The following is a 14,457-nucleotide window of genomic DNA, read 5'->3' as shown; positions in this document are numbered from 1 at the left end:
AGCCATTACTTCCGTGTTTGGGTCGTGACGTCATTCAAAATGTATCGTCAGTAGAAAAGTCTTCGGTGGCTAGATATATATCATAAATGGTTACTAAATATAATTTTTTTTTAAATATAAATGTTAAATGTAAACTATTTTAAAATGGTAGCCTGTAAATATCATTGTTTACATTGCCTAACGTTTGTCTCTTGTGTGTTGCCGTACATATCCGCGACCTTCCGTCCTCACGAAGACGCACGTTTGGAGTTGGATCTGTAGCTGCTAAGAAAAGTCCAACCCTTCTTCAGTACTGGTGGTCGCCTGGAGCACACTAGGTAGGACTGCATAGAGGGATTGTGAATGCAGAAGTACTAGATGTTAAAGTGTAAAGAGGCTGTGTTTGCTTTACTAGCTAATTTCTCTGTAGCTACTACGTCCCAGGAGCATGGCAGCAGTCGTAACTGTTAGACGTTTAGCTGGCCTCCGTGGTCTCTTACCCGCATGCTTTTAACCATCTAAATCTGTCCTCTTTTCAGGACGCTTGGGACTAAACTGGATATTATTCCATAGTGGACTATAGAATAGTTTAAATTCAGCCATGTTTCCCAGGCGGATACCACTGAATCAGATCGCCTTTGCAACCCTGCTCGGGGTTGGAGGGGGTATTTATATCTACAAACCCGCGTTTGAGAATTTCAGAAAACCAACAAGTGAACCGTATGAGCAGGACATTCGGTCTGGAACTAAAGGACAGGATGTGGACGAACAAGGAAATATTGCCAAACAGGCAACTAGTGCTATGAACCCATCAACAGCTGCCAAATGAAGCCCATGACTGTTTTCGGAAGTCGCGGGGTGCCTTGGGGTTGCCGTTACTAGAACATTAGGTCGGTCACATTAACGTGTATATGTACATAATAGTTCTGTCCACTTTGTCAGCTTCTGAATAAAATATTTATTTTATGATTAATAAGTTTGACACAGTCATTTAGCTAAAGTATATCCAGAGCCACTCTAGTATAAACAGCCATCATTTTATATCCTGGCGACTTTTATTATAGTTTGTACACAATTTGACCAGCAGATGGCGTAATAGACTCACCTTTTATAAATTGCATCGAGAATGTAACGGGTGATGGCAACACCTTTTTCATGTTTTAACAATACAATGAGTTGTTTATTTTGTTTCTTATGTGAATAAACATTATGAAGAAAAACAAAAGCACACACAACGTGTTTAAAGGATAAGAAGTGAACAGTGCATGCATGCCGTTTGTTTTTACGCTGTGCTGCTGTCCGACATCCTGCGTGCAGGGAGGGGCTCGAGCCATTAAACGGGAAGTGTTTTCTTATCGATCCAGAATCACAAAGAATCTACACGCGCGGCATCAAATGCACGGGCGCGCGAGGCGGAGGAAACTTCATTTAGGAGAAAGTAGCCTGCAGTCCTTGTTTGATATTTACTTCCGAAGTGTCAGCAGTTTTGTTTTGGAGAACCAGTTCCCTCTGTAGTATCGGTCGACTAAGGTAACCGTCTGGTAAGTTAGTTCATTTCTTACGGATTGCTGGTTTGCAGATTTAGATTGTCCATTTTTGCAACTTTTTGCTGGTTTGAGGCCAACACCACTTTTATTTAAAGCCTCAAGACCTTATCTAAGCATATTTTATAGACAGACTGAGTTTACGCTACTAACGATTTTTTAAAAATAAAATACATAGAATATATAAACGTTGCATCTCTTTTCGGCTAATTTGTCATGGCTATAATTATAGACTAGCTTCTTTTGTCAAATTGATTAGTATATTGCGCAAAGATTTTGCAGTAGGTTCTTCGGCTACAGGTGTGTTACTTCGCTGAAGGGGATCATGTTTCCTCGGAAGACACGTGGCTCTCCCACTCTGTCTTGCCGTATGTTCCGAACTAGTTAGTATTTTACACGGGGCTCGAGCGGTTGGAGCCGAGACCCCTGCAGTTATTAAGCTTTCTTCAAGCCTGCGGTTATGTGACCCCCAACATTTCCCAGAGCTGGTCTCCACACTGTAGGCCCCGTTTCTTGTTCATGGAAAATTGAGATCACACGTGTATTAGACCATCACACGAAGATGTTAAAAAAGTTTAGATTTTATTTGTTATGAGAGCGCCCTGATTACAGATGTCGAATTCCACCAGCATCTCTCTTGTGCTTTAAAAGTCTGCAGTGCCGTGTTTTATGCATTTACATAAGTAATGGACTGTTACAAACTGCACTGTGTTTACCAGCTTATCAGTAGACTCGCTGTCGTGCGCCTGTTGGCCGCAGAACCTCGTTGTCTGCCTGCAGCACAGCAGTTAGGCTCAGATCTGTTGATCTTAATGATGGACCTTTCCTTGATCCTACGCTTAACTGTTCAGTCTCCTTCCCAGTTCTCAGCCTAGTCTGGTCACTTCTCTGCTCAGTGGTCAGTGTATTGGGAGACGTTTAACATGACCACACAGGGATTTCTCAAAGTGAAAACAGCGCTGTGCTGTTTTATACTGAATTTTGTAAACTGTGAGGGAGAGGAGTTTGTTGATCTAGTTTGTACTTTCAGTGTGCGAGTATGGATTATGATCCACAGTCCTGGGTTTGGGGCTGGGACAGGATGTCGGTGGTCACATGATGTGGGGCCCAGAGCACATGAGGACCAGCTGATGGGCATTAGAGGAGAGAGGTTCATGTGCCACAACCCAGGATGTTCTCCCCTGCCAAAAGAAATGCAGCCTCTATGGTTTTGTGGAAGCCACACCTTTCTTCCACTGGTCTAAGAACAGCCTTATCCTATGATGTAAATGATGATTTAGCTGAGGGACCTGATCCTGCATCTGTGTGAAAGGACACAAACAACTTGCAGTGGTTAGTGCAAATGTATCAGCAGTTAATGAAGGGGAAGCGTAAATAGTTTGTCTGTCACATGACCAATCAACAGATGCCCGTTCTTCAAAATTATTAAATAATGATGTTTTTGTAAATCTTTCAGACAGGACAAAGACTTAGTTGAAGCCTTTTGGGACAGCTTCAGTATGGCATTGACATATTTTGTTTAACAAAGTAGCTTCCTCTATAAGAACAGAACAGATGAGAATAGCACCTTTTGTTATTGCATTAAAGTTGCGGTGAGTAATACGCATCCTACTGCATTACTGCGTCTTTGCTGGTACACAAATAATGTTTATTTAACACTATTATTACATTAAGCCATTAATCAGTATGGTTTCTGTCCTGTGCAGTGCTCTGAATCACACCTAGTTGGCTAGTGTGCTAAAGCTACATTAGTTAAAGTTAAGCAGTATTTACATATGACCTGCCCCCGGTACCACCCCCCACATTAACGTGGGACCAGTCCCCCCCCACTGTCTCCGCCCAGAAGGAGTGATGACAGTCTCTGGCTGCTTTAGACATCCCGTTGCATCACAATGTCCATCTGGGGTTGGAAGGGAGACGATGACACACCGTTCTTGGCAGGGGAAAACGAGCCTGGTTTGTGACCGGGCCGCAGTATTTGTAACCTAGATGTAGTCTGCAACAAGTGTTTAAACAAAAGTGTTTCTGGAGCAGCTTTTGGGGATATGGTCATATTTTAAATACTTTGATATATGTGGCTGCAGTTTCTGAGGTTAAATTGTTTCTTTTCCTGATATGTTCTTGTCAACTAAAAATGACAAATGGTGTTCTTGACAACACCTGGTTCTTCTTTGGCTTTTTCCTCACATGCTGACTGAGTTCAGTCTTGTACTCAGATAAACCCTCTGTTTGGCCTCGCCAGGAAACCCCTTTAACCATTAGTACCTGTCGCTACACTCTAATGTTTGGGCTGTCGGGTTAGGATGTACCATGTGTCAAACCACCGTCGGCCGTGATGTCCTGTAGCAAATAAGAGCTTCACATAAGATGACTAGACTGGACGTATTGTCAGTTTTGTTTTTTGTACGGACGCTTCTAAGATGAATGCTTTTGCATTAATCTAAGTTGGCAGACTTATTTTCACATGTTTTAATTTTTAGCCCTTGTTTTAGTCTGACTCGCAGTACAAGGCAAGCAAGGCCAAGAGGTCAAAGGAATTAAGGACTATGTAACGTTTTATTTTTTAATTATTATTATTTTTTTTTTGTGTGAGCCCAACCCCCATATGTTACTACATGAATGATTATCATGTCTGCATTACCTTTAGTAATCTTTCAGATAGATTAGACAAGTCTGCTTTGGGTTTGCAGTGTAGACCAGATTGGCTCTTACTGGCCAAGCTGCTTGTAATCTGCATATTAATTGGCTGCAGAATTAGCAGTGCCACAGCAGCATGCCACGTTGGTTTCCAAACAAGAGGGGCAGTAAAGGGATTGGCTGTTTGAGCAATGCCACGGTGAGTACCGGTCTGCTTCAGCCTCGCTGGAACCACAGATGTGACCTCACGCTGATGTCAACACATGAATGGACCACTGCACTTGCGTCTGTTCCACTGGCACAGAAGTGATGATCGACCGCTGGTAGTCGGCAGTCAGACCAGCAGTCGGATTAGTCATGTCTAATGATCGACAGTTTGATGAGCCAACACCAATGACTGAAACATTAAATGGCGGTCACCGTCATCGGCTAAAGTCAGTACCAGTGATATACATTTATTTATCCAGGGCAGTTGAACCGGCTCAAGTGTAGCACACAAACAGGGAACTGCGTCAGAAGAGCAGTGAAGTAAGAACCAGAATACGGGTGAGGTCACGCTTACAGCCTAAATAAGATGCACTATAAATGATTTGCATTGTTTTACTATTCGTTCTGCAGTTTAACCCTAAACTAGGCTAATCCATATTCAGGAAAACCACTTTTAAATTTGGATTACGTTACAGTGCCAGTGCTAAAGCAGGATTATCCATCACTCCTCAGAAGAAAGTAAAAATGTACATGATCTAATTTTCTTGCTTGTGTTCCAAAGCGACGGCTCACAAACAAAAAGCTTCGTCTAGTTTCATTTTAGCGTTTATCGCTTCGATTTGCACTTGATTGTTGAAGAAACAAAATTGAATGTGCGATCATAATCGACGGTGACGTTTCCTTCCCGAGGAAGTGAAAAGTGAATTTCTCCCACCATTATCGTGATGTGCTGCAGGTTTTTTTTTTTTTTTTTTTTTTTTTTTTTTTTTTTTTTTTTAAACCTTCATCAGCCTCCACAGAGTCCACAGATAACATGACTCATTAGTTCTTGATTGGCGGTGCTGACAGTTGTGCTGCGCTCTGACAGATGTTCACACTGTGCGCTTCCTCTCTTAGCACAACCTGCTGCACAAGCACAGAGCTGTGGTGGTGTTTGTCACTTAGCCAGTCTTGTATCAGTCTGAGTTGAATCCATTGGCCACTCACCCCTCTAGCAAATGCTGATCAGTTTTGTCCTCTTAACATCTTTGGTACACCATCAGGAGGGCATAGACACACCACTCCCCATTAATCACCAGTGAAGGAACCAGACTGGTGAATATGGATTTGGCTCCGGTCCTCAGTGAAACATAGTGAGCGAACGCACAAACCTGCTGCATGCCAAACTAGTCTGTAATGTGATTAATAACCGAAATCCTTCTTTTAGACAGAAGATGCGTTCTGAAGCTCAGGTCTCCCGGTGCTGTCCACTGCACTCTTAGACATTCCGGCTTCAGCTCCTCTAAAATGGAGCCTTGCACTCTCACTTTCCTTCTCCCTTCTGCCCCCTGTATGTTTTCCACATCACTTCCCTGATTGCGATGGAATTCCCAGGAGGAAAACCATTCGATTCTGTCCTTAGTTACACTGTGGTGCAGGTAAACCTGTGACTCGCTTCACATATTGATTTCAGTTAAGCCAATTCAACAGATAAACCTTACCGATCGTTACTGAACTTTATTGTTTGGTTTCAGGGCATATATTTCAATTATGGAACTGCGTTCAGTTTATTCCCTTAAAAGTCTGAGTTGAATTGGAGAATAGTAGCATTCTAAAACCACTTTCAAATTGTGTGTGTGTGTGTGTCTTTATTTGACCTCAGCCTCTAATCAGATTATGGTCGTAAGCAGGTTAGCAGTGCTGGGAGGTTATAATGCAAGGTTTGTGTGAGTTCCCATTCCTGCCATAGTCATCTGACTGTTCCTCGTGGCTCCTGCTCTTTGTGTGAGGCCTGCTGCCACTTTATGCGAACACTGTGTGAGCTCTCCTGCGTTGCCGAGGTTTCGGAGCCATACCTGTGCTTGTCCAGGCAAGAGCCTGAGGGTGTGAGATCCAACAGCTCCCAGTTGTTTGTCAGGTAAACTGATATTATCTGTGATCACCTGTCTGAGCCACTGAACCCTGAGATGCCCTCACACACAGTGTCTTGTAGAGACTCGAAACCTGTTCAAAACAAGCAATGTAGCTGTTTTTTTTTATTTTTAAATTAGAGAGAGAGAGAGAGAGAGAGAGAGAGAGAGAGAGAGAGAGAGAGAGAGAGAGAGAAAAAAAATTTTTAAAGTTGTAATCTGGAGTGCTGGACCTTAAGACTCCAGGCTCATCAGGACTTTTCTTTATGAATGATCTCTCTGTGGTTTTGGTCAAAATTCTAGTCCTGTTGCGTGATCCCAGTGTTCTGCATTGCAGGTGGTAATTCAACACCTGAGATTTAACTGGAATTTTTTTTTTGGGAGGTGCAGGCAGGCTGTGGTGCTGGTGAAAGCTCACATTCTTGTTTTACTCCTCATGAAGAAAGCCGTTTCTATGGGATTTTAAATGGTGTGCTCGTTAAATCTACACAGTTACAGTAACATCACCAGTCCTGCAGACAGTCTCCTGACTGCAATCAAGCGCAGGGGGCGTCTGTCCTTCTGCATGGGTCTTCCCGGCTCAGCTCCTGCTGCGGAGACAGAGGGGTGCTCCAGAGTGGGGAACGTGACCTGTGAATGGGAATCGCCTCACGCGGTCAAGAAATGCAGATAAACGGCTTTCTCAAATGTCTGAAATGTTCTTTCTGTGCAGATCGGGAGGTTCTGTTTCCTGTTACTGTGTCATGTTCACGCTAATTAGATGACTGAGGGGCGGTGCTTCCTTGCTCTTTCATGTTGTTTTGTCCTTTTGTATACGTTTGCAACAAAGTGAAGAAATGAAGTCTTCATTCCATGGAATTGTTTTTGATTAGATTAAATTAAATTAAATTAAAACTGCATTCCATGGAGTTGTTTTTGATTAAATTAAGTGAAATTAGATTAAAACTGCATTCCATCAAATCGGTTTTAATTGAGTCCAGTTGGCCATGTTGCTCGTAGCCAGACATGGTGCTGCAGTTACCACATAACAAAACATTGTCCATTTCATTGTACACTGGGGACTTTTTTCTTAGTATGAATGAATTTTATAGTCTTTTAGTTGTAACATCTTTAAACCAGAATAGTGAGCTGTTCCTGGCCAGACAGGCAGAACCGTCAGAGTTCCTCCATCCAGCCATCCAGGAGATCACTGCAGAACAATTTTGTGTTCCATAAAGATGCAAATTGTTTCCATGCAAAGATAATGAAATTGTTTTTCTTAACATTCATAAAGGCTGTAGTGAGTTTTTGTGTAGACCAAATAACAAAACCATACAATAATGTTTAAAAAGGAGGTACAATGATTACAGGATTGTGTGTGTGTGTGTGTGTGTGTGTGTGTGTGTGTGTGTGTGTGTGTGTGTGTGTGTGTGTGTGTGTGTGTTAGGTCAAGCAGCTCTCACTATGTCTGATGGGGACTATGATTACCTCATCAAGTTCCTGGCTCTGGGGGACTCTGGGGTGGGAAAGACCAGCTTCCTGTACCAGTACACAGATGGCAAGTTCAACTCCAAGTTCATCACCACGGTGGGCATAGACTTCAGAGAAAAGCGTGTGGTGAGTGTCTGCAAGCTCAGATTAACAGAGTTTTCTGTAAACCAAAAATAAGGCAAGTATTCTGGCTGTTGGTGGATCTAGTTGGTGTATGGTGTTGTTGAATAGTTCCACATGATTAGAACACCTCTGAAACACCACTAGACCATAAAATCAGTTCTTCCAGGTGCTTTCCAGAGGGTCCTGGAGTGCACACTTGTTCCCTCTGCTTCAGGCGTGGGAGCTGCACTGGGAAGGAACAGTTCAGACACGCACAGCAGCTTTGTTTGGTCCACGCCAACATCCTTTCCGTTCACGCTTTAGCTAACAGGCACCTGTTAAACCCAGGAGGAGGCCCTGTTCGCTGGGCCCCTGAGACACCGTCATGTGCTTTTAAAGCGAAGAAACTGGAAATGCTTTTGAGTCAGAAGAACCGAACAGAACAGAGAAGAACAGTGAGATTGCACTCTGAATCCGACCATGATGCTTCCTAGTTCAGGAGCCATGCTGCAGTACTGATTAGAGCACTCTTAGAATGTGGGGAAAATGCTGATTTATTAGAGCATTCTTCAAATGTGAGGAAACGCACTGTAAGCAGATTCTATGTTGGAATTTGAGCTGGGCTGGTAGAGCTGGTGTGGACTGAATGCTACTTCAGTCCAGTCCCTTTGTTTATGCCTGGAATTGTTTCAGTTAAAACACAAGGCCTGATTTTACAGTGGTGTCCTGAAACAAAACCGTGGTATACCCAAACACCTTTAAATATCTAAATCTGAGACATTTTAAAATGCACCCATGAATGACGGTTTGCCTTTTTCAGCCTTGTATGATAGGTTTCAGTGCACCAAAAAAGAAAAGAAAAGGGCAATAAAAAAAAATGTTTGGGTCCACTCCCACAAAGCATGAGCAATTCTTCTGAGAGCCAAGTTCCCTCCCAGAGAACAAACAGACTGGTCCCATAACTCAAACAGCAGCACGAGACATTTGGAGCGAGGTGGACTTAATTCTGCAGTCCATCATGTTTCGGACACTTTTAAAAGCTTGTGTTCAGAAGGACTTCGATACAATCCAAATAAAACCCCAAATCATGGCAGCACACATAATGGATCATTACTGGAGAGTGGGTCTACATTCTTTTACATCCTGGGTAGTTAACGTTGTCTGAGCAGGAGAAGAATGGTGCAGTAAATTTGTAGAGATTATTGAAGTAGTAGCATTTACAGCACTGTGGTCCACCAGAGATTTTGAACTGAATTAAGAGATGATTATACTGATTTGTTGCTGCCAGGTTTGAATAATTGTTCACCATTTATAAATGTTTATGACAAACTGTTCTTTCAAGACCTAAAGTAGACAGTTGCCTCTGTGCTGTTGCTGTTGCAAGGTTCACAGCTCACACAAAATGTCCTTCAGGTCTACAAATCCAACAGTACTGATGGTACAACAGTGAGGGGCCAGAGGATTCACATTCAGCTGTGGGACACAGCAGGCCAAGAAAGGTGAGAACATTAACAGAGACATGAATATTTTTAATTTGTTGGATTAAAATTGAGGACTCTCAAAATGGCCAGCAGGTAGATCAGGGAAGCCCCAATCTGGAGAGCTTGCATTATGTAGTTCCAACCCTACTCTCTCCACGCCTGGTCACAGCCCCACCCTTAACCATGCCTGGCTCTAATATTTATATTGTCATAAGGTCTTGAATCACTGAGTCTGATGGGAATAGGGTTGGATTGTTACATTCTGAGGGTGATGCACCTCCAGAAGGTAAAGCAGTTACTCAACATTGAACCTGGCAGTCACTGGGTTTGTGAAATGTTCCAGTCTGCATTTGTAGATGTGCTGAGATGTTTCTAGAATGTTCTCCCTTAATCACAGTGGTTTATTTGGCTTTACACTTCCTGAAATATTCTCAGGCAACCTGCTAATCATCAGAATGCTCCAGAATGTTTCATAATGCAACATAGGTGTGGGCCCAGGTCTGTGGGAGTTATGAGGTGTGTGTGTGTGTGTGTGTGTAAGTTATGTGGTTCTGACTGCTGTTGCAGGTTCAGGAGTTTGACGACGGCATTCTTCAGAGACGCTATGGGCTTCCTGCTGCTCTTTGACCTGACTAACGAGCAGAGCTTCCTCAACGTTAGGAACTGGATGAGTGCGTATACCAAAGCATCTCCAGTTCCAGGAGATCCAAACTCCCATTAGACATGCACCACCTTCCTCATACTGTATCGTGTACATATTAATCCTGAAGGCGATTACGCATGTAGAACGTGTTTTGGTCAGTACAGCCGACGAGTTGAAGACTGAACAGCTATACCAGCTTCTCTGTAGTTCTGACAGGCGCAGTGCTTCAGTAGCCTGGAGTTCAGTACCCGTGTTCTTGTTTTCAGTCGTTTCCTTCGCCGTGTCTGTGCAGGTCAGTTGCAGATGCACGCATACTGTGAGAACCCTGACATTGTGCTGTGCGGGAACAAGTGCGACCTGGAGGACCAAAGGGCCGTCAGGGAAGAGGAAGCTCGAGAGTTGGCCGCGAAATACGGGTGAGAATGGATACAGGTTAAGGCAGCGCAAACGCATCTAATGGGCAACTGTTAACATTATGTATCTGCAATGTAAATATGAAGGAATCCATCAGACTCGCAGACTAATTCACTGGAAATATACATCAGGTAACTGTTATTTGCCCATGTAGTTAGGTGCTTATGACCAAAGTCAAATAGAAAATTAGACAATGCCTCCAACCAGACAAACATCAGTGCAACTTGGAGCACAGGAACGTTGTTACCAGTTTTACTGCTACTAGCATGCTAGCGCCATTGCCTTCTGAGAGCAGACCCTTGGGGTTGCTTTGGAGACGTGTTGCCTGACTGTAGTTTGCTTAGAGGGCAGAGGCTTTAGTGTGTTTGTTCAAGCCATGGCAAGCTAATCTCATGAAACTTTAAAATGGCAATATTTACCAAGCTAATGTGAGGTGTCTTCATCTTAGCTGTGCACTTGGAAATGGAAACCTGCGTGCCATATTTTGGCTGTGTTGTTTTCCAGTGGAATATCTGTATATTTTTGGAAAAGAACAGTGGATGTGTTTAGTAAAACTGTTACTTGGAGAGGTTAATGTGAACACATTTCCAGGTACCTGCAAATCAAATGTGTTTTTAAATGGTTTTCCCTGCCACTGCTAACGAATATCACATTAACACAAAAACAGAAGCCGACATACACATGCATATTTGCTGTTGGACCAGTGGCGTTGATCACCTGCTAATGTGCTAGACGTTTGAAAAGTGAAAACACTAAGGACTGTATATAGCAAATTGACTAATGAATATAATGAAAATTCCATCTACAGGAATGTAGATTTACATATTCATATCTGGCCAGGGATACGATTTACATATTCATATCGGGGGATGTTTTTTTTTTCTTTTCTGTGTAGTCAACAAAAGTGTCTTGATCTCAGTTGTTTTGTATTCTTTATCATAGTCTCTCTCTCTCTGCATGTCTGCCTCTGCCATTTCTCTCTCTCAGCAGTTTTTCACTGTCATAGTTAGTTAATTGCTGCCTTGGGGTATGTGACTCAAGAATGCTAACCCTTTTTTTTACACTTGCTGTTTGCTTTAGTAGGAGGAAGTAGTGCCCCACCTCTCTCTCTCCTCATAAAATGACTAAGAAATGTGATTTAAAAAGAAATGCTAAGGTTGGTCAACATTTGAACTGCAGTTATAGTAACAAAAAAGGTGTAGATGATGGTTGAGCCAGGCATTGAGAAACACTGCGGTTGTTGGGCCACACCACTCTCCTGTTTTTCTTTCCCCTTTCCCCCCATGCACGTCTGGATGACTCCCTACCACCTAACCCCTTCATCCTTCCTCTCAGGATCCCATACTTCGAGACGAGCGCCGCCAACGGCGAGAATGTGGGTCGCGCAGTCGAGGTTCTGCTGGATCTGATCATGAAACGGATGGAGCGGTGTGTGGACCGGTCCTGGATCCCCGACGGCACCTTGCGCTCCAACGGCCACAGCGGGAGTGAAATGGTTGAACCGCCGACACAGGACAAGAGCAAGTGCTCCTGCTAGTGGCCACCCGCTGCCACTGCAGCCTGTCATTCTGTTAGTGACCACTTGGTACAACCACCACACTCTGCATACACCACTCTGATAGCACGTAAGACAAACGCAAGTGCCTGTGAATAATGTCTTAAAGAAATGGTCTTAAAAATACTGCAATTGGACATGCATTTTCCAAAATTATTTAATCGTTAGGATCTTTAAGTATTTGAGAGATATTTGCCGTGTACCACCTTAAAATGAGGCCTTCGGGTAAGTCGCACTCTCCGTTTACTGACGATCTGTGTCACTAGGTCATATCCTATCACTCAGGCTTTGATTCCCTGAATCTGTTACCATGTGCTAAAGTTCTTACTGCATTCACCCTCATAAACAGTAATGCCACTGGCATGTTAATGCCCTGATCAGTGCCTGGTCTGTGTGGGGATCTGGAGTGTAACTGTGTGGATGAGTTTAATATATATATTTGGATGGATGATAAGGTGAGCAGTTGCAGAAGGGGGCGAGAGAGCAGGTGTGATAGTGCTTTATAAAAAACACGATACACCAGATTTCTGGGATAGATTCATTCAAGCTTTAGTCCACGTCTGTGGAGATTCTGCACTGAAAATAATTTCAGAGGCAGAACTCCGAACAGTGCTTTCCTGGAAACCTCGCATTGCGTGGATTTTAAATGGTAAGATTGGTTAGGAGACGTTCATTCTTTATCGTAGTCATTTTAGTGCCTTTCATGTGCAATTCCGAGTTTCTCTCTTGCACTCACTATGTCCATCGCAGACAAGCTAGAAGATCCATGATCCATTTTCCTATTCCTGTGTATTCCCAGGAATCTCCTGTAATGGATAACATCATTCAGTGCTTTTTACTGCTGTGATGGACACATTTCAACTCGTCACTTTTTTTTTTCTTTTTTTCTTTTTTTTTTTTTTTTTTAAACCTTATTGTACTATTCTATTCTATGGCCTGGGCACATTTAAATCATTACATTACATTTAGTAGATGATTTGTTGTATAGTAAATGTTTAGTGATGTCTCACTCTTGGGCACTTGCTGTGCACCTGTTCTGTTTGAACAGACTGGCCCACTAACTCAACAGTGTTTCTTTGCTTGATGCTCTACACCAGCACTTCACTGCAAATTAGATTCCCTGAACCCAGCTCACTTAGTTCAGCTCAAGGCAAATCGGGCGTGTGGGCACAGAGATGTTTCTAAACCAGGCTGCCCAGTGTCCGCTGTAAGTTTCACTTCTGCTGTAATGGAACAAATTGCTACACATTTAAGTTTAGATGTATTGGACAGAATTATCCACAAATGTTTGTGTTTTATCACGCAAAGGTTATTTTCAGTGTCATGACCCAGTTTGTTTGATTGCAATATGGAGTCTTGTATTTTAGACCTTATAGTTTGAATGTTAACTGTAAGACCAGACTTGCCTCTAGACTGTAAAATGCCTTTACTGAATTTGTGGTAATGATGAAAGTGTGAGTGAATGTTATTGAATTACTTCCCTTAATACAAACTACTTGATAGTATACTCAAGACAGGGACACCAATGTACCTCAAGTGTCTAACCTAATGCCATAATTTTAACACTGCATCCATGCCAAACACTCTCTATGCCAAATATGGATCCACAATCTATGTTTCAGAAAATAAATATATTTTATTATTTATTAAAATGGCTTCACAAAAAAGGTATCGTGTGTGTGTGTGACTCGTTCCTTAGACATTTCGCATGTTGCAATGTTTTAGCTTGAGATGAAAATAAAATACAGCTTCAACTTTTAGCCGCACGAGGGCGCCCTACTATTGGAAAGCGTATTTTCGTTGCGTAAGAGAAAATGTGGGTAGCCCTTTCTTTTACATGCCAAAGTAAACGGTTGAAAGTTTGCTAAATAGACAGAGCGGAAGATGGTTTTCTTCAAATGTGCAGGGACGGGGCAGGGGGAGATATCCGACATCCGGAATGACCGTGGAGTAACACCGTGCGCTTGTGTAATTGAATACCAACTCGTTACATCCGTTTCCTAATTCCCGGGAAGAAGAGGAACAGAGAACACGCAGGCTTTAAGGCGGCGCCATGGCCGCCGTGTTGCAGCCCTGTTAGTGAGTCTAACCTCCTCGCCTGTACGGGCGCGAGGACGTGCGCGCGGAAAACGCGCTCGTGGAACGAGGGCGTGGGTTTTGTGGACTGAAGCTAAAGCTCGCGGAACATGCACACGCGATGTCCTGGCGTTAAAAAAAAGTCTAGTTGTTATGGAAACCTCCTCTCGTAGGTGTTTCGTTCCTTAAAGTTAAGCTGTTGGGGGCGGACACAGCAGCCCTAAATCTTTTCACACTTCCATGTGCATTATTCACTGTTACAAGTGTCACTAGTGTTTCTTACTTTACCTTATTCGCTATTCCCTTTTGTATCCAAATGTAGAACATCAATAATGCATAGATCGTGCGGGAGGCCCTGAATCGGGTCTAGGAGAAAATGCTGGGTGTTGACATAGAGGGTTAATCACTCGGCACTGCATCGTTATAATGTTGAGTCCCATTGAATTACTCCGTGTGTGAG

General features: G+C 43.0%; 2 protein-coding genes across 3 annotated transcripts; both read left to right on the top strand.

The window, feature by feature from the left end:
- Positions 1–224: 224 nt before the first annotated feature.
- LOC113584463 (protein PIGBOS1) lies at positions 225–948 on the top strand. The gene is made up of 2 exons (XM_027021395.2): positions 225–317; positions 519–948. Exon 2 carries the CDS (start codon positions 581–583, stop codon positions 806–808), a length of 228 nt encoding a protein of 75 aa, XP_026877196.2. The 5' UTR covers positions 225–317; positions 519–580; the 3' UTR covers positions 809–948.
- rab27a (RAB27A, member RAS oncogene family) lies at positions 231–13,583 on the top strand. Of its 2 annotated transcripts, none has more exons than XM_027021373.2 (6): positions 231–317; positions 7,683–7,852; positions 9,242–9,327; positions 9,877–9,980; positions 10,245–10,368; positions 11,702–13,583. In XM_027021373.2, the coding sequence occupies exons 2-6, from the start codon at positions 7,700–7,702 to the stop codon at positions 11,901–11,903; spliced, it is 669 nt and encodes a 222-aa protein (XP_026877174.1). In that variant the 5' UTR covers positions 231–317; positions 7,683–7,699; the 3' UTR covers positions 11,904–13,583. The 2 variants fall into 2 exon arrangements, with proteins under 2 accessions (XP_026877174.1, XP_026877183.1); XM_027021382.2 differs by lacking the exon at positions 231–317 and adding an exon at positions 1,266–1,520.
- The last annotated feature ends 874 nt before the right edge of the window (positions 13,584–14,457 follow it).

This window comes from Electrophorus electricus, chromosome 4 (genome assembly GCF_013358815.1).
Source record: "Electrophorus electricus isolate fEleEle1 chromosome 4, fEleEle1.pri, whole genome shotgun sequence".
In the NCBI taxonomy this organism is placed as follows: Eukaryota; Metazoa; Chordata; class Actinopteri; order Gymnotiformes; family Gymnotidae; genus Electrophorus; species Electrophorus electricus.
The sequence above is the reverse complement of the archived record's forward strand: the minus strand, read 5'-3'. Positions and strand labels throughout refer to the sequence as shown.